The sequence below is a fragment of the Takifugu rubripes genome, chromosome 1, assembly GCF_901000725.2.
Source record: "Takifugu rubripes chromosome 1, fTakRub1.2, whole genome shotgun sequence".
Classification (NCBI taxonomy): domain Eukaryota; kingdom Metazoa; phylum Chordata; class Actinopteri; order Tetraodontiformes; family Tetraodontidae; genus Takifugu; species Takifugu rubripes.
Window position 1 is genome coordinate 19,781,690 of NC_042285.1, and position 24,311 is coordinate 19,806,000.

General features: G+C 41.9%; 3 protein-coding genes across 3 annotated transcripts; 2 read left to right on the forward strand and 1 right to left on the reverse strand.

Annotated features, from left to right (window-relative positions):
• Positions 1-315: 315 nt before the first annotated feature.
• On the forward strand, positions 316-6,914 carry abcb11a (ATP-binding cassette, sub-family B (MDR/TAP), member 11a). The gene is given in 27 exon segments (XM_029849686.1): positions 316-640; positions 722-734; positions 810-858; positions 951-1,151; positions 1,153-1,344; positions 1,428-1,561; positions 1,656-1,827; positions 1,908-2,032; positions 2,116-2,290; positions 2,353-2,466; positions 2,555-2,665; positions 2,758-2,883; positions 2,969-3,172; positions 3,425-3,595; positions 3,667-3,856; positions 3,935-3,995; positions 4,082-4,169; positions 4,259-4,423; positions 4,510-4,614; positions 4,692-4,853; positions 4,927-5,130; positions 5,224-5,465; positions 5,544-5,700; positions 5,789-5,986; positions 6,060-6,266; positions 6,384-6,530; positions 6,634-6,914. Coding segments are annotated over 27 exon segments (3,960 nt in total). The 5' UTR covers positions 316-594; the 3' UTR covers positions 6,835-6,914.
• Positions 6,915-9,443: 2,529 nt separating this feature from the next.
• Positions 9,444-12,470, forward strand: spc25 (SPC25 component of NDC80 kinetochore complex). The gene is made up of 7 exons (XM_011610002.2): positions 9,444-9,591; positions 9,910-10,077; positions 10,163-10,228; positions 10,516-10,662; positions 10,752-10,874; positions 11,195-11,293; positions 11,733-12,470. Exons 2-7 carry the CDS (start codon positions 9,927-9,929, stop codon positions 11,855-11,857), a joined length of 711 nt encoding a protein of 236 aa, XP_011608304.1. The 5' UTR covers positions 9,444-9,591; positions 9,910-9,926; the 3' UTR covers positions 11,858-12,470.
• Positions 12,471-12,496: 26 nt separating this feature from the next.
• On the reverse strand, positions 12,497-23,977 carry cers6 (ceramide synthase 6). Its single transcript, XM_003961930.3, has 11 exons — positions 23,543-23,977; positions 22,329-22,434; positions 22,123-22,253; positions 18,472-18,529; positions 16,859-16,909; positions 16,651-16,743; positions 15,048-15,176; positions 14,748-14,854; positions 13,522-13,678; positions 13,394-13,417; positions 12,497-13,308 (listed from the first exon to the last, which is right to left on the reverse strand). Exons 1-11 carry the CDS (start codon positions 23,710-23,712, stop codon positions 13,150-13,152), a joined length of 1,185 nt encoding a protein of 394 aa, XP_003961979.1. The 5' UTR covers positions 23,713-23,977; the 3' UTR covers positions 12,497-13,149.
• Between the last annotated feature and the right edge of the window lie 334 nt (positions 23,978-24,311).

A 24,311-nucleotide genomic window follows, 5' to 3' on the forward strand; every position in this document is an offset into this window, starting at 1 on the left:
AATTGGTTTTTATGCATTAACACTTTATGATGAAAGGAAGACATTTAATCATTGATGGCGATGAACTCCAAGTCTTAAAAAATACTATTACATTTATACTTTCACAAAGATAACTTAACTTAAGATAACTTTTTTTTTTAACTTTTTAACTTTTTAGAATCTCTTGAAAACAAGTCGTTTTGATTTCAATTAAAAGTTATCTTGAAATATAAAGTGAGTCTACAGGTATTGAGATGCTGGATCATGCCCAGTGTTCTGGCTAATAATTACAGTGAACATCATCAGGGTGTGAATGTCCAGAGAGAAGCTCTGCAACAGTATAATGGTGACACAACTCTTATCAGTCTAATGGGGGACGGCCATAGATAATAAACTGGTGGGTTTTGTCTGAAAAGAGACATTCCGAATTGCTCTGTGATGAGTTTCAGTCGTGCCGGAGGGCTTCTGAGCAAGGTGGACAAAGGGAGTCGGCTTTGACTGGGTAGCACAAGGACAGGAAATTGATGCAGCTTTTTTAACTGCTTTTTAAATTTTTGGTTGAAGATTAAGTTTTATTTTTTAGACAGTTTAAGGACAACAGTCAGGCCAGCAAACATGAAAAAGTCCATAAAAAATATGGCATCAGCTGTGGAGGAGGGAGGTGAGTAATTACATACTACTACCACTACTATTATTACTATTATTAGTAATGTTAACGATAATTGTTGATTACTCTTTACAGACATTGAGAAAGGGTAAGTTTAAGATCTACTCCAATTTGAAATTAAGAAAGGAGACACGGCCTTTAAAACATTTTAAATGTGTTACAGAGAAACAAAGAAAAAAGACAAGATGCCCAGTGTTGGATACTTTCAGCTGGTGAATTCTCTGTTCATTGTAAAGGATTCGGATCACTTGAATCAGTACCGGAGCAGAACCACCTAACTGTCTCACCGATTCCTTTGCTACAGTTCCGTTTTGCCACCTGGAAGGACAAGGCAATGATGGTGGTGGGGGCCCTGTGCGCCCTCGTCCACGGTGCCGCCTCGCCTCTCATGCTGCTCGTGTACAGCATGATGACGAACACGTTCGTGGCGTACGAGCGTGAGCACCAAGAGCTGCAACAGCCCAACAAGATGTGCAACAGCAGCATCATCCACTGGAGTAACGGCTCCGTCTATGTCACAGCTGAGAACGACACGGTTGAATGCGGGTGAGACCTCACTGACGGGACTGTGGGAGAGGAGGGCCGCTGTTACTGGCTGTGTTTGTTCCAACAGGGTGGACATTGAAGCACAGATGACCATGTTTGCCTATTACTACATTGGTATTGGACTGGGAGTCCTGATAGTCAGTTACTTCCAGGTAACTCTTCATTTGCAGGCTTCATTTAAACGAAGCTGTTGAGCGATGTCATCGGTGACAAATGGTGCTCATCGATGTCGTAGATTTTCTTCTGGGTGTCGGTGGCCGCCAGACAGATCCAGAGAATAAGAAAGGCCTACTTCGGGAAAGTCATGCGGATGGAGATCGGATGGTTCGACTGTAGCTCCGTCGGCGAACTGAACACGAGGATATCGGAGTGAGTCCGAGTGTCTTTATCTGCACATCGGGCTGTTATCAGTGCACGCTGGGAGAATGTTTTACTCACGAGAACCAAACCGGTTTCCCTGCAGCGATATCAACAAGATCAGTAATGCCATCGCCGACCAGGTGGCCATCTTCATCGAGAGGCTCTCCACCTTTGTGTTTGGCTTTATGGTGGGATTTATCGGAGGATGGAAGCTCACTCTGGTGGTCGTAGCAGTCAGCCCCTTAATTGGACTGGCTGCTGGTCTGATGGCAATGGTAAAGTCATAAAATCAGACCGTACTGCTGTTATCAACAATAACAACCATTGTTAAATCTATTTAATCTGTTTTCTGGAGGCTGTGGCAAGGCTGACCGGCCAGGAGCTCAAGGCCTACGCGAAGGCAGGGGCTGTGGCTGATGAAGTCCTGTCAGCGATCCGAACAGTGGCGGCGTTTGGAGGGGAGGCAAAAGAAGCTGACAGGTGTCATACTTCAGCGCCGCTTTGCCGCTGCGGGTGCTTCATTCCTTCACCTGCACAAATACCGTAGACTTTTTTTTCCACAGGTATGACCAAAACCTTGCAGAAGCTCAGAGCTGGGGTATCAAAAAAGGCTCCGTCATCGGAGTTTTCCAAGGATACTTGTGGTGCATCATTTTCCTTTGCTTTGCTCTGGCCTTTTGGTACGGGTCCAAGTTGGTCATCGACACCAAGGAACTCTCTCCTGGAAGTCTGATCCAGGTGCGTATATCTATAGTGTCAAACCGTGGGGATCCTGTGACCTTAATGTGGCTTTTCTTCAGGTATTCTTTGGAGTTCTCATGGCTGCAATGAATCTGGGCCAGGCTTCGCCCTGTTTGGAGGCCTTTGCTTCTGGTCGCGCTGCAGCAAAGACCATCTTTGACACAATTGACAGGGTAACGAAAGGAGTTTGCTGCAGATCTGAGTCAGATTGATGGCAGTTTGTTTCAACAATATTATCGTTTTGCACTTTTACATCCACAGGAACCAGAAATTGATTGTTTTTCAGAAAAAGGGGACAAATTAGACACCGTGAAAGGTGACATCGAGTTCCACAACATCAATTTCTTCTATCCGTCTCGGCCCGAAGTAAAGGTAAGTCCCCACTTTCCTGCTGTTGCTTTTCTTTCTTTTTTTGTTTGTTTTGTTTGCAAAATTCATCTCTGTTATCTTTTATTTTTGTCCAGATTTTAAATGACCTAAGCATGCAAATCAAAGCTGGTGAAACCACAGCTTTGGTGGGACCAAGCGGAGCCGGAAAGAGCAGCACATTCCAGCTCATCCAAAGATTTTATAACCCGAGTAAAGGAAAGGTACCGATCCAAGCAGCTGCACCAACATCAGCTGTCCCCCGTGATCTAAAGTCTGAATGTTCCACTCCCCTATTCCCATTTTCAGGTGACTTTGGACGGCCACGACATCTCAACCCTAAACATCCAGTGGCTTCGATCACTTATCGGTATCGTAGAACAGGAGCCGGTGCTCTTCGCTACAACCATTGCTGAAAACATCCGCTTTGGTCGGCCGGGTGTAACCATGGAAGACATAATACAGGCCACAAAAGAAGCAAATGCATACAGTTTCATTATGGATCTACCCCAGGTATAAAAAAGAGGTTATGCCTTAAATGAAAAGATATAGTTCCCGTGATCAGGGCCAATTGTCTCTTAGATTTGCAAAGTTTTGTTCTTCAGTTAGCCAAGTTAGCTCTGCATGCTGTGGCCTTTTTGTGATGGCCATAAGGACTGAAAACTGTCCTCTGCGACAAAACATTTAACACCAAAGTGTGTTTTCCAAATCATGACAAAAAAAGCAGTACTAAACGGTGTGAACATGTATCTCCTCATCCATCAGAACTTTGATACCCTGGTGGGAGAAGGTGGAGGTCAGATGAGTGGCGGTCAGAAGCAGAGGATTGCAATAGCTCGAGCTCTGATCCGAAACCCCAAGATCCTGCTGCTGGACATGGCCACATCAGCCTTAGACAATGAGAGCGAGGCTGTCGTGCAGGAGGCGTTAGATAAGGTGAGCTCCCCTCTCTCCACGCGTTCTTTAGGCGTCACTGCTGCTGACCTCAGCGATGCGTTTATCCGCAGGTGCGCACTGGCCGGACCACAATTTCCATAGCCCACCGTCTTTCCACCATTCGAAACGCAGATGTCATCATTGGGTTTGAGCACGGACGGGCGGTGGAGAGGGGAACGCACGCTGAGCTGCTGGAAAGGAAAGGAGTCTACTTCACGTTGGTCACCCTCCAGAATCAAAGCACAGGCATCAAAAATGACGGTGGGATTTACTAAATGTTACAGGTAATTATTGTGTTTGAAGGAACAGAAACTTTACACTTGACCTGTTTTCTGATAGATGCGGCAGTTGAACACCACAATAACAGACCGAGGAGCTTCAGCCGCAGGTCCAGCGGAAGGTAAAGTTGCTCAAACCCAAATGTAGTGTAGTAACCAATGTGGCTTTCATCCATTATGATGGTTGTTCTCTAAATACCTCCTGCAGGAGCTCGGTTCGCCTGCGGTCTCACAGCAAACTGTCCAGTGATTTTGTCCCTGACTTGGCTCCAGTGGCTGTAATATTCCCAGAAAACGTACTGAGCTCCTCCTCCGTGCCCTTCTTATGTTTACACCGTTACAGTCTTCCTGTGGAGGTTCATATGTTTTGCACGCACTTTGGCAGATGGATCAGGAGGACGCAGACGATCGGGTGGAGCCTGCCCCTGTATTACGTATCCTCAAGTACAACCAACCAGAGTGGCCCTACATGTTGCTGGGCTCACTGGGAGCTGCTATCAATGGCTCCATCAATCCCATTTATGCTGTCCTCTTCAGCCAAATTCTGGGGGTGAGGGTGACACAGGGAGCACAGCAAGATCTGTGAAATACTCTGAGATCAGTGCTTAATAGCAGATATTTTTGCCTGTTTTTCAGACTTTTGCCATCAGCGACATTAACGAACAGAGGAACCAGATCAACGGGACGTGTATTCTGTTCTGTGGTGTGGCTGTGATAAGTTTATTTTCCCAGTTTGTGCAGGTGTGTGTCCCAATTTTAGCAGATAATGTCTCACATATCCAGACAAGCCAAACCTTTAAATGGATTGAATGTTCCAGGGATATGCCTTTGCTAAATCTGGAGAGCTGCTGACCCGTCGTTTGAGGAAAGTGGGCTTCCAGGCCATGCTGAGGCAGGAAATTGGCTGGTTCGATGATCCCATAAACAGCCCTGGAGCACTGACCACCAGACTGGCCACCGATGCATCCATGGTTCAAGGCGTAAGAATGATGTTTACAAGCCTTTTTTCCTTTTTTAAAAATTGCAATATCATGACAGGTTTGATTTCTTCAGGCAACAGGATCTCAGATCGGCATGATTGTCAACGCACTGACCAGCATTGGAGCTTCTTTTGTCATTGCGTTCTACTTCAGTTGGAAGCTAACCCTGGTTATCATGTGCTTCCTGCCTCTCCTCGGGCTCTCCGGCGTTTTCCAGGCCAAAATGTTGACTGGCTTTGAAAATAAAAACAAAAAATCCATGGAGGAAGCAGGTCAGGTAATGGAAAACTTGGAAAAACATTAAACTTTACCCCCCCCGCCTCTCTCTGCCTGAAAAGCTGTTTAATTCAGACCTATTTCCTCCTTGCAGATATCCAGTGAGGCTTTTTCTAATATCAGGACGATTGCAGGCTTAGCTAAGGAGAAGTCATTTGTGGAATCATACGAGCAGAAACTCCAGCTTCCGTATGAATCTGCCAAAAAGAGAGCCAGAATCTATGGGATCTGCTTTGGTTTTGCTCGGTGTGTCATCTTCATGGCATACGCCGCTTCCTTTACGTATGGAGGCTATCTTGTTAGCAACGAGGGCTTGCAATACATGTTTGTTTTCCGGTTAGTGCCACCCTTTCTCTGAATTTATTTTCTGCATGCGTTACATGCGTGTTTTGAGACTATCCAATGTTCCTTCAGAGTTATTTCAGCCATTGTCATCAGCGGCACAGCACTGGGAAAAGCTTCCTCCTTCACTCCTGACTATGCCAAAGCTAAAATTGCCGCTGCGCAGTTTTTTACACTATTGGACCGAAGTCCTAAAATTGACATTAGGCAAAGTTATGGAGAAAAATGGGTGTGTACATTTGGAAATAAATTTGAATCATGCAGCAACGTTTACTTGCAGTTTTAAATGTTCATTTTTGTATCTTATCTATCGTCAGGAAAACTTCAGGGGTGAAATAAAGTTCCTGAATTGCAAGTTCACTTACCCATCTAGACCAGACATCCAGGTGCTGAATGACCTGGTCGTGTCGGTAAAACCTGGTCAAACTCTGGCGTTTGTCGGGAGCAGCGGCTGCGGGAAAAGCACCAGCGTTCAACTCTTGGAAAGGTTCTATGATCCCGTTGAAGGCCAAGTGGTGGGTAACCGTTCCAATTACAAAATAAATTGATCTCGAAGCTCGCAGCCGTTAACTCTCCTGTTATTTTCAGCTGATCGACGGCCGACCCTCTCACAGAGTCAACGTGCCCTTCCTGAGATCTCAGATAGGCATCGTGTCGCAGGAGCCGGTGCTATTTGACTGCACCATTGCGGAGAATATCCAGTATGGTGACAACACCCGCAGCGTCACCATGGAAGAGATCATAGAGGCGTCGAAGAAAGCTTTTCTGCATGACTTTGTCATGGAGCTGCCAAATGTGAGCGGAAACATTAGAAAAACCCACAAACCAGAGGAGTTAAATCTGAGCAGTTGAAGTTAGTCACAGATTTTTGACCTCGTCTCGACCTTTTCTTTATTTCTTGTGTGCTTTAAGAAATATGAGACACAAGTGGGGGCACAGGGTTCACAGCTATCGAGAGGACAGAAACAGCGCATCGCCATCGCCAGGGCAATCATTAGAAAGCCCAAAATCCTGCTGCTGGATGAAGCCACCTCTGCCCTGGACACAGAGAGCGAAAAGGTCACAGGTTTTCCCTTCTCATAACTGCATGTGCGGCACATCTGTGTATGTATGCAGCCGTATTAGCAGAACTCATAGAGAATGTTTCTTCTGTCCCCTGCAGACGGTTCAGTCTGCTCTGGACGAGGCCAGAAAAGGACGAACCTGCATCGTCATCGCTCACAGGCTGACCACCATCCAGACGGCTGACATCATCGCGGTCATGTCTCGTGGCGCCGTCATTGAAAAAGGCACACACGAAGACCTCATGGCCAAGAAGGGCGCCTATTATAAACTGGTCTCAACGGGCGCTCCTATCAGCTAAACCCCCACAGCTGTGCGAAAGAAGGGATTTTTATGATTTTTGTGCCTGACTGTCCTGGATCTGGGGTCACAGTGAGGCACCTTCAGACAAATTATAAATCACAGGACCTTTTTGTCTCATGTACATATCAGAAGTTTTGCCTCTAATCTTCTCCCAGTTTCAAAAAATTGATCAGTAATGATCCTGATAAGTTTTTATTGTGTAGATGTAAAAATTTTGTACATATGTGTGCTTATACTGTATGTCTGTTTACATGTAGTTTTCTCAGTGAATTGTCATCTTTGGAAGGAAGAAAGCTGTGGTAATTTAACCTTTTGTGTAAATATAATATTAAAATAACGTTGTCAAGTTACTTTCTAGTTCCTTTATGAACACAGTTTTGACTTTTTACTTGTTTCCTCTTTATTGTCTTGCAGTTTCACTGGCAGTAGAGGTGAGGGTTTTCTGAAGGCCCCAGCCTGCACATCAGAACACTTATGTCCTTTACTGGCAGACCTCAGTCACAACTGGACATAAAGCAACAACAGAAAAGATTGTGATAATGGTTTCTCCTTGTGAGGTTAACCTAATATGCTTATCTAGTTACATCTCATCTTCTGTTCTGCCTCTTTATGTTATGACAAAGTCAATTGCCCAAAGAAAATATTTATACCAGTTATTTTACAAGTTAAACATTAGAAGAAAACTTGGTGTGTGTTGATGCACAAGATAAAGGGAAAACACAGGAAGTGCGTGAGCTTGCCTCAGCTTGTTTATGTGTGTGGGTGTGTGTGAAAGTGTGTTGTATGCATGTGTGTGTGTGTCCTTTTCTTGATTCTCTTGTTCTCTTTGCTGTTTTTATCCTTTGTGAGGTACTTTGTGCTACCTAGCGTATGAAAAGTGCCATATAAATAAAGATTGAATTGAATTGAACAATTTCAAGGGTGCAACTATGGGAGTTAAATTAGATTTAACTTTATATGGAAACAGGCGACCGTGTTTCTACAGATGATACAGATGTTATCTTGTTATTTATAAATCTTGGGAAGAAATGTTAGGCTTCATCAAACATCCCTCGACAGGAAATGTGAAATGGAATTGTTTAGGACAGGCAAACAGCCTGTTTAGGACAATACAAACTAGAACAAAAAATAGTCATATTTTTAAATGGAAAATAGAAATAATGAAAAACAAAAAATTAAAAACAGGCTATAGGACGAATCACATTTATCTGGAACAGAGTTCAACTATTTGCTGAATGAGAAATGTGTAATATAATGCTCTGTAATGCTTTGTAGTAAAAGGCAGCCTCGTTAACATGAAATTACACAGTTCAGCTTTATTTACAGTGATAAATGACATTAACACAAATGGCTAAGGTAAAACTAATAAACAAGTCCTGTGGCAACTATCGGGTTGCGTTTCCAAACACAAAATATCAGGCATTATAAGTAAGAAAATCCAAGCAGATATGAATGTTCAAAGTGTGTATAATATTCTGTTGGGTGATTAACATGTACCCACCTCCTCGTTAACCTAAAAGAGCTTCCTGTTTTCTTGTTCGACCACAACATGAACAAAATAAGGAATAACTGTGACCATACAGGGGAACAGTTGCACCCTTACAAAAGGATAATACATAAAAGACAACTTCAGAACACCACTTCTAACCACAAAGAGTCATTCGCTGCTGATTGAAGCAATTGATGCAAATTTCTGCAATAGTGGGACTGAGTTGTTGAGAGTTGCTGTGTTTCTTGGACCAAAAAGAATCCTGGAAAATAAATATAGTTAAATACACATAATAGACAGATTATATACAGAAATTCAGTTTACCATTTGGGAATAGGACTGAAACAGTCTCCAACAACTGCCGACGGTATCGTCTTGGTAGCCGCACTATGATTTAGATGGAATCAAATTGGGAAATAAACAATGAAAATATGACGAGGGTTCCCCACGGACAACATGAAGTTGAGGAAGCCCTGATATGCCCTGTAGTTGCTCTGCAGGTGCTGTATAACCAGCACCAACCTGCTGTGGACAAAATCCATTAGAGATTTTAGTGAATGTGGTGTAACAGCTGGTTATTAAGTATCAGTCAAGATACATTGAACCCATCTCACTTACAGGATAGTTTTATATCCCAACCTTGTGCCAAATCTTTAGACAGTCCCATGGCAACAACTGCAAGTCCTTCACAGAATACATCGGGGTTCCCAGGTTATGGCCATTATTATTATTTTGAGAGACGTTACAAAATATGTTTACAGTTTGACTGTTATTGGAATTGATAAATAAAATGGAATGTGTAGCTGGGAATATAATTAACTGTCACATCACTTATTTTATATCTAAAAACAATAATTTACTTGACAGTAAATTTGAATTTATTTAATTTGGACCCACTTCAACGAACTCGTCTTCACCACTAGATGGCACAAAAACAGAACAGGTTAAAAACACATCGTAAGCGATGTAATGTGTGAACCGTACACATTTCAAATGTAATTTTGAATTAGAATCATTATAAATGAACCATGAAGTACAACCCTATGTAGCAACAATTTAAGTTGTACAAAATAAAAGAGAAATTTCACAAATTTTTTTATTTAAATAAAATAGCGCCTTGCAAAGAAAAACGTAATTTCCGGTGATTGGTCTCGTTTTTCCGGTATTCAGACCGCGAACTTTTGAAAATAACAACGAATTCTTTAAGTACTTCGGATAAAGCAAACGCTAAATCAACAATTCATCGAAAACCTGGCATTTTGTCGTGTAAGTAGTTAACCAAATATTTTATAGAGCAGGTGTTTTACCTGCAAGCAAATGTATCACTCTTGTTTAGCGACAGCTAGCCTGCCGTTAGCGTTAGCTTAATAGAGTCAGTACCTTATAAAACTGTGACTGTCGTAGCAACATTGAGTATAAATATTGGTACACAGCGAATCGTAACCGAAATTTTATTTCAAAATTAGCTCCTCTATTTTATTATTAAAACGGCTATAGTCATAAAATGGTATAAGTATTAGACTAAGTCCTGTCTTGATGTTATTTCACATGTAAGCACTGTCTGTGTTTTGTTTACAATTGCAGCTTGATATCCAAAGATCATGACATCCATTACGGATCCAAACATGAGCGACAAATTCACAAGTACACTCGAGGAAATTCACAATAAACAGCTCAAAACATACGGCGAGATCATTGATTCAACTACAGAACTCTGTCAGGCCCACAAACATTATATGAAGACTGCACTAGGTATACCTGCATCTTCACATTTAGACTTAAATCGTTTATGGCTATAATCATGAGACTTGATCACCATTTTCTTCCTTTGGTCCAGATACATGTTTGAAGAAATGTAAAGATGATGAGATGCTCTTTGACACAATAGAGACATTCAAAAAGGGTAAGTGCATCAGTCCACAATGCCTCTTGTCTAAATACAGTGGTTTCCACCCGGGGCGAACATCCCGGAAAGCACACGCAGGAAGAACCACATCATTCTGCACAAACTAACACTTTCTTGAACAATATGTAAAGAACCAACAAATGAGAAAACACAAGAATATAGGTAGATACCAAAACTTCCCCACATCTCCCATATCAAAAAAACTACAGCTGTCTATACATGTGAAGGACAAACTATGTACAGTTGTTGTACTCTAACTACAATGTTTTTGATTTATCTCCCAGATTTGCAGGTGCAGAAGGCATCATTGGAAGAGAAAGAGCATGCAATTTCTGAAACATTATCTGAGATTAAGCAGAAGGAGATGCAGAAAGGAGAGATCATTCAGAAAATAGAAAAACTGAAAGAAGAACATTCCAAGCGGAAAAACAGTAAGCTAGTATTTTGGACTTTGAAATTGTTCTATCGCAAAACTTGGTTTATAACTGACTCATAATGTTTTTCTCTGTGTCTTTTTCAGTGATTGAATCTCAACACAAAGCAAACAAAGCCCGACTAAGAAATCTACAGAAAGCAAGGATGGTCTTTCAGGATCATTTGGGACTGGAGATCCGAACCATCAGCAAATCACAGACAGTCAAAGGTGTGACGAACAAACATCTCGCTGCAGTAACATTACTCTTTTTAGTTAGCTAGTACATAGCAGTTCTTGAATTGTGGTCCAAAGTCTATTTTAAGACCTCAAGATTATTATCATGTGGTATTACAGTATTAGATTCATACTGCCGGCACACTTAAGGGGATAATGCACGTCTCCTCAGCTCTGAGAGTAGGCGAAACAGCAGTCTTGGGAGTACAGAGGAAAAAATGTTCAAATACAGCCATAAGGGCAGGTTGACATTATTGAATGTTCTCTATTAAACCAACACTTTCCATTTAAAAATTTGACATTGTGCTGTGAAGGTGAGAGGCTGCAGTTCGTTTTCCGGAAAATCAGCCTTTCGGATCCAGTCAGCGCTTATGTTGTCACAATGGGCATTAAACAGGACGGCTCTTACCAGAGTAAGTAAAACTGTGTTATATGTCATTACATAATGATTCAGCACACTAAATATTCCTTTTTTTTTCTCCATTAAAAGACAGAATCTACTAAATTTAAGGTTACAGAATTCACTTGTGTATCTCAAAGTTTCAGCTGCTTATCTGAGCTGTAGCGCTCCACCATTGTCTTGAAACTAGGAAAATAATGTAAATGTTCTCAGCTACCTACTATAATATAGCATTGATTTATTCATGACATTTACTGCTGCTGCTCACCAGAGAAACAGACTTTTAGTAAGAATTTACTGCTGAATGACGACGTGCACAAATGCATCACAGTGCTATTTTGGGACAATATGAACGTTACTCACAATGAAAATAAAACTATGGCCAGAGTGGGTGATAAAGCTGTGAAATATCTGCAATAAAAGAATGATAGAAAACTTTCTTTTTTTTACAGTCGTGTCCAGTGACCCTGCCCTTGAGTGTTTGCCATTTCTGGAAAGCCGACTTCAGGAGACCAATAACCTGCCAGCATTCTTGGCAAATGTCAGGAAGGAGTTTATCTCTCTGGCCCGTCGTTGAGATTGAGAAAACTGGATCAGGAAAAGATTTGCTCAGTCTACACGGGCGGGTCAGATACAGGTCACTGCTGCACAAACCATCAATGTGCTTTTCCAAACAAAGTTGATAAACATCCGTGGGCAGGAAACACTTTCTCTTTTTAAATCTGTATGTTGATATTGATGGTAACTGTGTGAATATCCTGATTTTTTTTTTTTTTTTTAAGTTCTGAATACATAAGAAATAATCTGACTATATCTTACTTTTCCTTTTTAAATTTCAGTTTTTCTGGTTCCACTGTATTTTAATCTGTCAGAGAACAAAAGGATGTGGAATTAAATACAATAGTCCAACTCAGCAGCTTTACTACACTCCTGCAAACATCTGTTCTTGTCTGTAATATAATGCAGCCGATGATGTTAATCCAGTGTTCATAGTTGTGTGACGGGCCCTCAATGTGTGGGAAAAATAAAATAACAGTTTCCTAGTTTAGATCACTTACATTGTCAATTCAGTTACGACATGCATCATTTATGTTTTTACAGATGAACAAATGTGTTGTCAGTTTAATGCAAAATTATTTATCATGTAATTTCGTGTTTTGGATTAAATAAAACTGTTTCACTCATTGGAAGTCATTGAACAGACTCGTAGGCTTTGCAGTTTTTATGCTTTTATTTGATTGGATAATTCAAACAACTTATGTCTTTCTCAAGATGACAAATTATGGAACGCTTTTCAGAAATTTTACCAGAGTACTGAACATAATGCTTTTATTAGGGAATAGAGCTTCTAGCCATATCTGATACACACATAATACTGTTATTGATCTTCCATATACAGTTATGAGTGAATGCGTTTTAAAAACTGTGAATAAACTTCACACATTTTGGCATATTCCAAGGGTTGCAGCATTACAAGTCATCCCAGCTCTTGGGCCGTTTTGCTCTGTACTTAACGAGGCTGCGACCACCGTTCAATCTTTAACACTCACGTTAACGGAGAAGAGACGTCCAGTTACTGTCTGCAAAAATATTTATAAAATATAAATAACACAGAAGGACAAAAAATAAGAAAAGTCACACGCCCATCGTGCCAGACTACTGTGTGTTAATCACATGCTCACACTGCAAAGTGGATCGCTCGCATTCATTGGAAAGTCCCTGTGCAGTTTGAGTTAAAGACAATCTAGAGATGAGGGATTTAGTAAAGACTCCAACTGATAAAAGAACCAGAACCATACAGGCAACGTCATTCATGCCTTTATCACACACACATACACACAGATGTACGATGCCTGCAGCGCGGCCGGATCAGTGCTCGTCAGGGTATGACCCTCCCGTCAGGTAGCCGTTGGTCCCGTGATTTTTGTTGGTCCCGTTGGTGGCGCTGCTGTGGTGCTTCTGACTGGGCGGAGGACCGTCGTCTTCGTCGGAGCTGGACTCTATGTCGCTGCGGTCGTCTTTAGACACCTGCGGGGTGTAAGCAGTCACTGGTGTCATGAACAGAGGCCAAGCGTGTTGGATGCTGCACAAGTTCCAGTTTAAGGAGACTTACATGTAATGGATTCCATTTTCCCACCTGGGAGGTTGTAGGTGAGTATGTAGAAAGAAAAACAAGGTCAAAGGTCACGTTTATGTTGGGATGATGCAGAGAAGTAACACTGGCAGCTGTAACTGGCTCACCTTCCCTTTGGAGATGGCTCGACACACCGTCTTCACTATGAGATAGGACCAGAAGGAGTGAAGCAGCTGCAGCAGGATCAGCAGCAGGTTGAAGACCCACCAGGACGGGTAGGGTCCAACGATCTCCCAGCTCTCAAACAAGGTGGTGTTTAAAATCCTTCCACATGAACAGAGGGGAGAGGGGGGAGTTGAAATGAATGGTTTAAAACTCATACTCATGCCCTTTAATGGGGGATCTGAGGAGCTCAACAAGCCATAACGAGACCTGGCTAATTTACCACTGACACAAGGTCAGATTATGATGAGACTCGGCTATTTATGATTTTATGAAGGATAACAAACCGGAGTAGATTGACAAAAACTTGGAAGAAATCTAAAAATCTATCTAATCAAATAGTGCTAACTCTGAACTGACTGTTATTAAATCTAATTGGTAAGACTGTTGAATTACTTTTTTTGAAGTATAAATTTCAGGTCATACTTGAAAATCTGTAAAAGTTCTCTAAAGAAGGCGTTGAAAAGCTTTTAATTAGTTTTAACACGACAGTCGTTTTGAAGATCCCGTGTTGAATTTGACTGATGACATTCATGGAAGCGCCTGTCTGTGAATTGGTTACAGGCATGCTGGAGCCATGGCAACAGCTTCAATGAGAACTTAACTCTTATTTGGAGGTGGATGAAGATGAAGTGAATCAGTCGTGTGGTCTGAATACATCAACAACACCCACTTTTTTTTTGTTCTCAAGAATAGAGTTGAAAAATCATGAAAACTGCCATGAATTATGCCATCAAAGTATGACAGCCCTGCTGATGCCGCCTGCAGAAAAAATCAGTTATAACTGACAGTCTTCATCTCCTGTAATTAGTCGAGAATTTAAAGGGACCTTTGGGTGAAGGAAAAAATAGCTGCAATCCCTTGAAACCAGTTTTTCCATGGTTGAATATGGACCGTTTTAAAGATAAAGAAATGCTCATCGTGATTTTCTTGTTTTAATTTTGTTCAGCTTTTCTCCGGGTGGTCAATCCTGCTGTAACCATGGTAACTATAACTTAGCAACAAAATTCAGTGAGATCTCTCTGAAGTACAAACTGGGAAGGAGAAAGCGACTGAAAACGCGGAGCTTTCCTTGGGCCTGACATTCGATAGTGTGCCGAGACTGCGCTGTATACAGATGACACAAGGATGCTAATTATGGTGGTGTAAATAGAAAGTGCGTAACACTCACCAGACAGGGTAGACTCCCAGCCTGGAACTTATGAAGAGAATTGCAAACATTGCAAACAGGAGGTTGCACAGTATCTGACATTTGGCGTAATTGGCCATCTTGGCAGCCTTGGTAGAAAAAAAACAAATCACATGATGACGTTAACAGCTGCCTGGGAGACATCTGACAATATAACAAGCTCTGAAGGAGGGTTTCAATCAGACCACAAATGTATAATGATCGCTGTGCCCCTGGCTGTGGTAAAAGATGGAAACCTGAGCTTCAGCGCTCCACCCAGATGCCGAAATCATCCTCTCTCACCTCTATCAGCACGTCGGCTGCATCGTGGAGACACATGACCAAGGTTCCCACTCGTGCCATGTTGTTGACGTATGAGAACGTGATGAGGGAGATCGCCGCCACGTGGTGGAGAAACATAATCAGGAAATCCTGCGGTGATGAAAAAGCAGGATAAGTACATGCTCTGAGTGCGCCGCTGCACCGGGGATAAGTGAAAGACACTTTGTGCACACACAGTATTGTATTTTGTGTCTCTATCTAGCTGAAAAAAATAGTCCCCCCAGGTGGAAGCAAGCACAGGTCTCAGCTGCAGTAGAAGCAGAGGGCGTCAGTCATGTCAGTCACATTTTCGATGTGCTAAAGTAAAAATTTTCCAAAATTATTTTGTCTCCATTCTGTCAGGAAGGGTTGGAAAAAGGACAGACGTTTCATGCAGACTGCACATTTAGCAATTGAAAAAGAAAATCTGAAAGTGTAAATGATTTGAACTTAACCTCTGTTTACATCTGCTCACCTAAGTTTGCAAACTGCAGCAGAGAAAAAAGGCTTAATCTATAATACAATTAGTTCCTGTTCAGGTTGTGTGTTGGGTTTATTTAAGAAAACAGTTTGCTGACCAAAAGGTCATTGGGGAGTACCCTTTATGACCTGCTGCTGGGCCCAGTTTGGCCCTGATAGACATTCCAAGACTCACCCACTAGAGGAGGCATTTAAGGCCCCTGTACCTTAAATGCCTCCTCTAGTGGGTGAGTCTTCCTCAATGTGATTTAGTAAACTAAATCGATAGGAATAAACCAGCTGAGTGCTATCGTAGTTCAACGTGCTGTGTAAAAACAAATTGTTTGTTTTTTAATAAAAAAAGGTGCCAAAGTTCATTAGTTAGGAGGAGCCTTAGGTTTGACTAGACCAGGTAACAGAATGAGGAGGATGAAGAGGAAGAGTAATGATGCAGCATACAGAGGAAGCACGACACGATTGTGCAGGGGGAGAACATACTGGAGCTGGCAGGGGGTGCAAAGGACGTCCTCAGTGTGGAACTGTGCATGAAAAAACTGAAAGGAGAAACAAAAACAGACAACATGCCAACAGTCAACAAAGAGATGACAGAGTGAAGGAGTACACGGCGTGGCATCATGGGAGCATTCTGTGGGTGAAGTGTGTGGTGGAGAGGCCAGAACTGGGGATGGACGGGAGACAGGAGGGAGATCATGCTTCAAACCAAAACTCACGAGCCATTTCCAAAAATTGGAAACGTTTGATGCAGTAAAAATGAAACCCGTTCATTCTTGCATGAAGAAAAAGTTGATCTATTATTCTATTTCATCATTTCCACTAGATTTTATCCTCACTTTCCCTGGACTATTGTAAACAATCTTTGAGTTGCCCCACCAGTGCTACCTGTTGAAGCGGCATGGATACAGCTTGCAAATCTGTACAATTTTTCAATAAAACAGTGTGTGCAAATTACATTTCTACAAATAAGCTGAAAAGAAACATTTAGCCACATACGCCTCAAATAGGAATGACAAGCTGCAAAGGTTTGACTAGCATGCTACAAACAGGATCAGTCTGGACCACTGAACATAAAGAAACTATATGATATCATTTAAGCTGTAGTTCTTACCTTCCTTCGGATGTCTGTGAATTGGGAAAAGAGTAAAGACAGGTAGAAAGACAGCTCCAGTACATAGTAATAATGGATGTCCACAGTCAAGGGCTGCGTCAACACAAGAAATGATACGAACAAATTAATGTTTCCAAACAATGCAACTCTTTTCTCCACATCAAAACTTGTGAAATTTGTGAAAAGTTCAGACTTCAAAGACCTTTACCTGGTAGGGGTAGTTGTACCAACACTCCTTTGTGTTCCACAGCCAGGGGGTCTGCAGAAAATTCCAACAATGACTTTCAAATCAATACTTTTTAAAAACAAAGCAACCAATGAAGCAAGCAATACTCACACTTTTTAACACATTCTCAGGCTAAAGTATAATAGGAAGTGATGTCATGTGAGCTATTGTTATAGCACAACGGCAGAAGGTGGATTAAGAGGAACTGAGGGACGGCATCCTGAACTGCAGCAGGTTTAACGGTAACTGTGACGCAGCCTTGCCATCGTCTCCTCTTCCTATTAATAAACCCCCCACAGGCTCAAGTCTGAGGCACGACTGCAGACAATGAACTCTGCTTTCTCATGCAAATCAACTGTCACTAAACTTCCTCCTCTGCCCTCTCAACTATTTCTCTGCTGATTATGCACATTCAGTTGCTGTAATATATGCATGAGCTGGAATGATCCAGCAGAACAGAAGGGCACATGAGTGAGTAGTTTTTCTCCAGTCGCCTCCTTAAGCATGGATCTAATATTTCTGTCGCTGAATCTGTAGTCTGTTGTTATATTATTTATATATATTATATTTCGGCTGGAATAAATATTGCAAAATGCTTCACCAAACAGCACAATACAAAAAACTTTTATAGTCAAGATGATCTCGAGGTGCATTACAAAACCCCAGAATGACCCCTGAATATGTAACAGAGGCAGGAAAAACTCTCTTTAACCAAGAAAAAACCTTTACTCACTTGGTTTATTTTACAAATAAATATGACACGTTTTAAAAAGATTAAAAAAAACAACAGTATTCCTTTCTTCCTTTTCTTGATCTCTTAATTCCTTCCGAGGTCACGGAGAGGAACATTTACAGTAAAATGATGAAATAAAGTTTAGTTTGTTAACTGCTAGGTGGCAGTTAAATCACAATACTGTGATTTTAAACAGTATTTAAACAGATGCTTAGATTTGGTCCAGAACATTACGTGTCTGAGGATGGTGAAGTGTACATTAGTGGGGGAGGGACCCAGTCAGGGTGAGACCCAGCCACAACAAAACAGTCAATAATTTCATATGAAGTGCAAGTCCACACAGAATATAATTGCCCCCCAGAGCAGTAACTAATCTATTGCATACAGCCACCCAATAATTGCAGTTTCAGAGCTGCAGAAAAACACCTTTTGAAACCTTTGTTTTCCTTTCCCTGACCTTTTGAAGGACTAGAGTTATTAAGATAACAATTTCATCTAGCGTCTAACCACTTCATCCACAAAGCAACAGCTGCAGGACTCATTTGAGGACGCAAAATAGCTCCAATAGGAAATAGCAGCTGCGGACAGCAGGATGGGGCAGCAATCAAGTTACACAAATCATAATAAATGGTATAATCATATAGTAGATGATGTGATGTTGGTTTTTGTTCTGGCTTTTTACAAATCATGCTGTCGACGTCACACTATCGCATGATGGCCAACACTTATTAAGAGCCACAATATTTGCATGTTTTCGCCGAGTCCCCCACCTGTCAAACCTCACTGGTTTAAATACCATTAAAGTCAGAACAGCATCACATGCGTTTGAATTGAAAAAAACACCAAAACCTCAAACTCTTACCTTCTTAAGAAAACGCACACCATAGGTAAATATGTATAGATAGAATGTAAACTTCCACCTGGAAGAAAGAGACAAAGACAATGTGTGAATGTCAATGAACAGCTTGTTTGAATGCTGTCAGCTGCATCACTTCAGCATCTGCCATGAGCTTCACGCTGCAGCTGTCCTGTCAGGCAGCAGCCTGATCGCCTCCTACTTCCTCGTTCTGCTGAGGTGAGTGTCACCTATTATTTGTTGCTACACCCACACGCAAAGGCAGCGGTAACAGGTCGAAGAGTCTCTGAGCTGTGGGACGTGCATGAAAACCCCTCACAGCAAAGGCAGGTCGCCCGGCTCGGCTACTTTTATGCAAAATCGTCCAAGTTGCATCAGGCAAAACTCTATAAATTTTTACAGGAACAAAAGCCACAGCAGGAGGGAGTGATCGAGTCTCCTCCACCGGGCAGGCTGGTGAGATTGCAATATTTCACCGATTTTGCAGCCTTCCTGGATGAAGGCGGTATGAAACAATGGAGGATGGCAGTGGCAGGAGTTGCCGCGTGCGTGGTGTTCGCATATTTGTTCCCACCAAATGCTTGTTCCAGCTGATCTCCAGACCAACACATTCGGACAGCCGGGTTGGGAGAGACGGGACAAAACTGCAAATCCACGTTGGGCTCCTTTGTGAGATCGTTCTTCACACTCAGGATAAAAGAATTCCTCAAAATTCATTAAAAACTTTATCAGATCAATGCAGTGCGGGTGGAATTCATCATTACCTGCGAAATAACACTATTCTGACTCGCAGTGAAGACTGTTGCATGGCAACTGGTTCATCAAACCTGCAGATCTTGCTGTTGAAGTTGTGGAGACGTAAAATCTAAGGAGCAAAGGTGTCGGAAATGTGCAGCCGTGATGTTTCCATCTTTAAACAGTCGTCCTTCCATATAGCATAAACAGTTATGATGAGTTTTTTGTTTTTCATTTGAGGCTAAAATGTTTAAAATGGACATGGGTCTAAAACATAGGACTGTTGGACTGATAGCTGTGAATTAAAATAATAATAATAATAATATAGCAAATAATAATAATGCTAATAATTTATCAAATTTGATTTTATTAAAAGCTTATTAGAAGCAAGGTCTGGAATAAAATATCAATAAGATGCCTGATTGAATCCCTCTTTATCACATCTCCAGGTGGGTTTTTTGGCACATCAGCTGGCTGCTGATTGGAAGGTCCGGTATGGCGTTTGTTTTGATGGAAGCCTTGAATATTCTGTTCTTTGATGTCTGATCCAGTCTATCAGCTTCTGTTGACCCTCAGCGATCAGAAACGCTCCTCAAACCCCCATCTGTTTGTTGGATTATTCAGCCTTGTTTCAAAACGTTCTGAATTAAAACCCTCATTACTAACAGAATACGTATTAGAGCTTATTAAAAGGATGACTGCCTATTGATCACTGCGGGGGTGATTTATGGAGATACTGACATACTGAAGGCCACGCATTAGACGCTACAAATGTTTTAAGGAACACATTAGCATGAATGGCAGCAGGCCAATTAGCTTTGCTCTATTTAGTTTGGTACAAAGATTGAAATGAGGTAAGGATGTGCATTCATTCAAGTCACCTTATTCTGTTACGAAAAGACTTGAAGCCGAAATGAACCAAAAAGGTTCCTTCAAACACAAATGCAGGTTTTTAAGTTCACAGTGTGATTGTACATGATTGTGATTTTAATAGTAACCCATTTGAATGGTGCCAGTGAATTTGTCAAAGCTGTGCTGATTATTCTGCCTTGTTTTCTTTGTTTGGTTTAGCTGAAAAGGATTAAAATGATCAGATATTCAGTGTGTGTTCAAGGTGAAATTGAATACTTTAATACTTAAAATGTTCTTAGGTAAGAATAGACCTTAATGCAGATGTTATTCATTGATCAGTTTAATATTTCTTTGTTGTAGTCTCAGCTGGAAAACAGATAAATACCACCTGTATATTAACATCTCTCCACGTATTAACTGGAACTTCATTAAAAAGCTTTTACTTTCACTTGTCTTTGTGATATATTCCATGTAAATATTGACCCACAGGAGCCCAGCGAGGATCTGCTGCACATGCTCTACATGTCACCCATCATTGCTTTTCAAATGACACATTTAATTTCGCTCCAACAATCGCTCTTGCAGGTAATAATGGTAGAGGATTGTATTTACATTAAGTGAGGCTTGTGCTTGCTCAGTGTTTATAGAGTGGAATATTAAAACCACGGTAGCCTGGCATAGATTGGAGCCCCGGGGCCTGTGATACGCTGATCCAGTCTTGACTTTATTGCGGAGTAAAGTGCACATCTTTCATTCCCTTGACATCAAGCATCCCCGAGAATCTACAATCAACACAGCACTTAGGACGTTTTATCATTTTAACTGCCCCTGCATGTTCAGTGTGTTTCAACTGGTCAAAGGAGAAGTTCTGTCAGGCACGGACGAGAAAATTAACAGTCTGGGTGTTCAAACTGGAGCAGCGGAGAAGAGATGGGCTGGAAGAAGATCATATCAGACAGAAGAGGCCATTGAGGATGGCGCAGCACATTCCTTCAGCTTGCCTTAAACCACGAGGTCTGATATGAGGACGGGCTTTAGAAAAAGTGCTCCTCATCATGACGGTATTTAGTTGGAAATCGGAAGATTAAGTTAACACGTTGGTGCCTGTAGAATTTTTATTACTTGTGGCCACAAAGCAGCTGCTGTGTGGTGCATGATTTGAAAATTACAAACAGATCATCCTGAAGCTGAGCCACAAAAATGCTATCAGTCTTTAGCAGCTGTGCTCATTAAACCACTGACCGCTGTGAACTACAGCAAAAGCTCAGTGCTATCTGCAGTCAAATTACACTGCACATAACAGTTTAAATGCAGCGCATTTAAAGAAGAAATGAAACAGCAGCTAACAGGTTCAAAAGACCACTACAGCCACCTCGGATTCCTCCCTGCTGCTGTGAGGATCCAGGAGTTTTCGCTCCTGCAGCCTCCAGCAGATCCCTGCTGCTGAAGTCCCTGTGCGCCGAGCTGCCAGGCCAGCTCTGCCTGTGTCAGCCATGACTCTGCTTTGCTTATTACCCTTTAACAACATGCTCGTAACTAACTCTAATCTCAGTGATGGCAAACGCTTTGCAGATTAGCCAGTTCTGTTTAACAACCTGAGTGGGTCTGTAGGTTTGTGCCGTGAGGCGTTCAGCTTTTATCCCCTCAGTCCCAGTATTCCGGTCGACCTGCAACAGTTTCTTTCATAGCATAATGGCATTTACCAGTGCGAGAGCGGGTTATGGGCTTTAAAATGACTACAGCCATCGTAGATCTGCATAAATAAACCATTTGTGAAGGTGTGTTTCTGGGCAGCCACAGATTTTCCCTTTTTTCCGAAGGATATGAAAATGAAGCTTATTTGGATGAAGTCATCAGTCCAATTTGACTACAGTTAATATGGAAAAACCATTCAGAAGTGAAACCAGTGTAGCTTGTTTAAATTACCCTTCACACCATTAGTTGACAGGATGTGGGGCAGCAATAAAGCAGAAATCACAAAGGCTGAGATAATTGCTGAGCTCAGAGTCAATGTTCACATGCAGTGAAAGTTGTTTTGGTGCCGAAGCAGAAATACTAGATTTGCCTTACATGCTTTCGCAGAACCGAGCCAGAGTGCTGGGCTTCTCCTGGTTGCGGCGCTGCCTGAACCAGCGCTGTATGGTCCTCACATCCCAATCCAGCTGCTTGGACAGGCCTTCCAACCTCTTCTCATCTGGATGCTGGCAACACACGAACCCAAAGGTCAGGTCATCGCTGAAAACAAGTGTTCTAAACAAAGCCCTCACATGCACCACCTTGGTTATAGCAGTGAAGACCTTCTCCAGAATAGCATTAGACTGTGCTTTCTGTGGACCGTTGGCTTGGATCTTCAGGCCCATCGCACATGGTCTCGCAATGAACCTGCAATGAAAAGATAAAAGAAGTCTTTTAGTGCTGCACAACACAGAAAAATGATATTATCAATGCAAAATAAAAACAAATGGTGTGAAGCTATAGATAAGGAATATGCCACATGTTATAAACAATAGAGACAATTCATGCTAAACAACTCGCAGAGGAGACACGACTCATCTCCATGGCAACCTAGAACATAATAACATAGAACCATACCAAAAAACAACTATAGCACTATTAAATCCTCTGCTAGATTCAAACATATATGAATCTATGAGATTGTTGTGTATTTAACTAGGGAAATAATATCGAAAAAGCTATAATATTGTATAAGAAAATGGTGATTTTGGTTGAATATCATTTCGTAGGTGTCAAAAAATAAATAAGTTTTTAAACTGATTTAATGTGTTTTGACAATTTTAGAGCTGCAAAGTCTTCAGGCTACAAATAAAAAGTAGCCTGTAGGACACGACAGGATTTTCGAATTAAAGGCATAGTGTATTTAAAAGACAATGTGGATGATGGACTTTTAAAAGATTTGATTGGATCAAACAATAAAAGATTAATTCGAATGATTACATTTCAAGAAACAATTCACGTTACAACATATTCGTACAGCTCAGACAACACGTATACACATATCGCATGTATACTGAATGTTTAGTATAAATTCAGGCATCAATTCTGAGCACGAGTGTGGGAAATTCACGTGTGTATGACTGTGAACATCGTGGATTTGTGGAATTTTGATGATCATCATCGTATCTACTCGATGTGATAGAGCAGCAGCGACCTGGAGCAGAATAGTTAGAAACAAACAAACAACATAATGACTGGTAAAGAAAATGAAACATGGTCAGAGGAAATGTAAATGAAGTGCCAGGCTTGGAAACTTGGTTGTGCTGTACGCGCCGAGACAAACGCGTCAAATGCGGACAGTGCGTAAAGCTGCAGGCCTGCGGAGAGGAGGACGAGCAAGTGAACCGAGGGCTGCCCAGATAAGATGCCATTGTTAAGGGAAGAGAGTGAAAAACGTGGACAGCGGGCTGTGCTGCATCATCCACCGACACAAACCGGATCCTCAGCGACGCCGAATGCATGTGCTCAGACCCACCTTTCGAAAATCAGCCTGATCATAAAGATGCAGAACGCTAAAGGACACGCCAGATACAGATCCTCCGCTTGCGGGAACGTTGCCTCATCTGTGTTTTTTAAGTCAGCCCAGGTTACGTTGTGGGGGAGCCAGAACCTTTCGTTCCAAAACCACGCTAGAATACCGGCCATCTCCCTGCAGCACACGCACACCGTGACCGGGCCAAAAGACGAACCGCTCTGTGTCCGAGGTTCCTCGCAGGCGATCTGGCCGTGCAGACTCGGCTGCTGCTGCTGCTGCTGATGGCAGTGGTGGTAATGATGATGATGATATCCGTGCTGGATCGCCGTCCGTCCCTTTCCCTTCAGAACGTCCTGTGCATGGAAGTGCACCCAGTCAGCGCCTCCGCAAGTGATTGGTGCCTTTAAATGTCACGCAAAATGTTGCGCGTACGTAATCAAGGTGAACCACTTCTTGTGTCGTACCTCCAAACAGTCTAGAATTCCCTTAAAGCACACAAATGACGTTTTTTTAAAAAAAAATTTATATTCTGCACTAAGCTCAGGGTTGTATTCCATTAATAACCGTCAATCTGATTACAATAACCATGATGTTGTCATTGGGGAACTCCATCTGAGATATTTAAAAACATAAATATTGACATAAACAAGTAGCAGATCTGTCCTGTCAGCAGAATGCTTTGGTTAACAGCGCCACCTACCGGCGGAGCTGTTGTCCTCGTCTGAGTTGACGCTGACCTTGTGAAATAATATTAATGTGTTATGATTAA

Bases quoted from the DNA above. Each gene is read 5' to 3' on its own strand.
- spc25 (XM_011610002.2), top strand. From the start codon at position 9,927: ATGACATCCATTACGGATCCAAACATGAGCGACAAATTCACAAGTACA. The intron at 10,229-10,515 runs GTAAGTGCATCA...TTTATCTCCCAG, and splicing joins AATAGAGACATTCAAAAAGG to ATTTGCAGGTGCAGAAGGCA. The intron at 10,663-10,751 runs GTAAGCTAGTAT...TGTCTTTTTCAG, and splicing joins ACATTCCAAGCGGAAAAACA to TGATTGAATCTCAACACAAA.
- cers6 (XM_003961930.3), bottom strand. From the start codon at position 23,712: ATGGCCGGTATTCTAGCGTGGTTTTGGAACGAAAGGTTCTGGCTCCCC. The intron at 16,910-18,471 runs GTAAGAGTTTGA...AATTTTCTGCAG, and splicing joins GTGTGCGTTTTCTTAAGAAG to ACCCCCTGGCTGTGGAACAC. The intron at 16,744-16,858 runs GTAAAGGTCTTT...GTGTTGACGCAG, and splicing joins GGTACAACTACCCCTACCAG to CCCTTGACTGTGGACATCCA.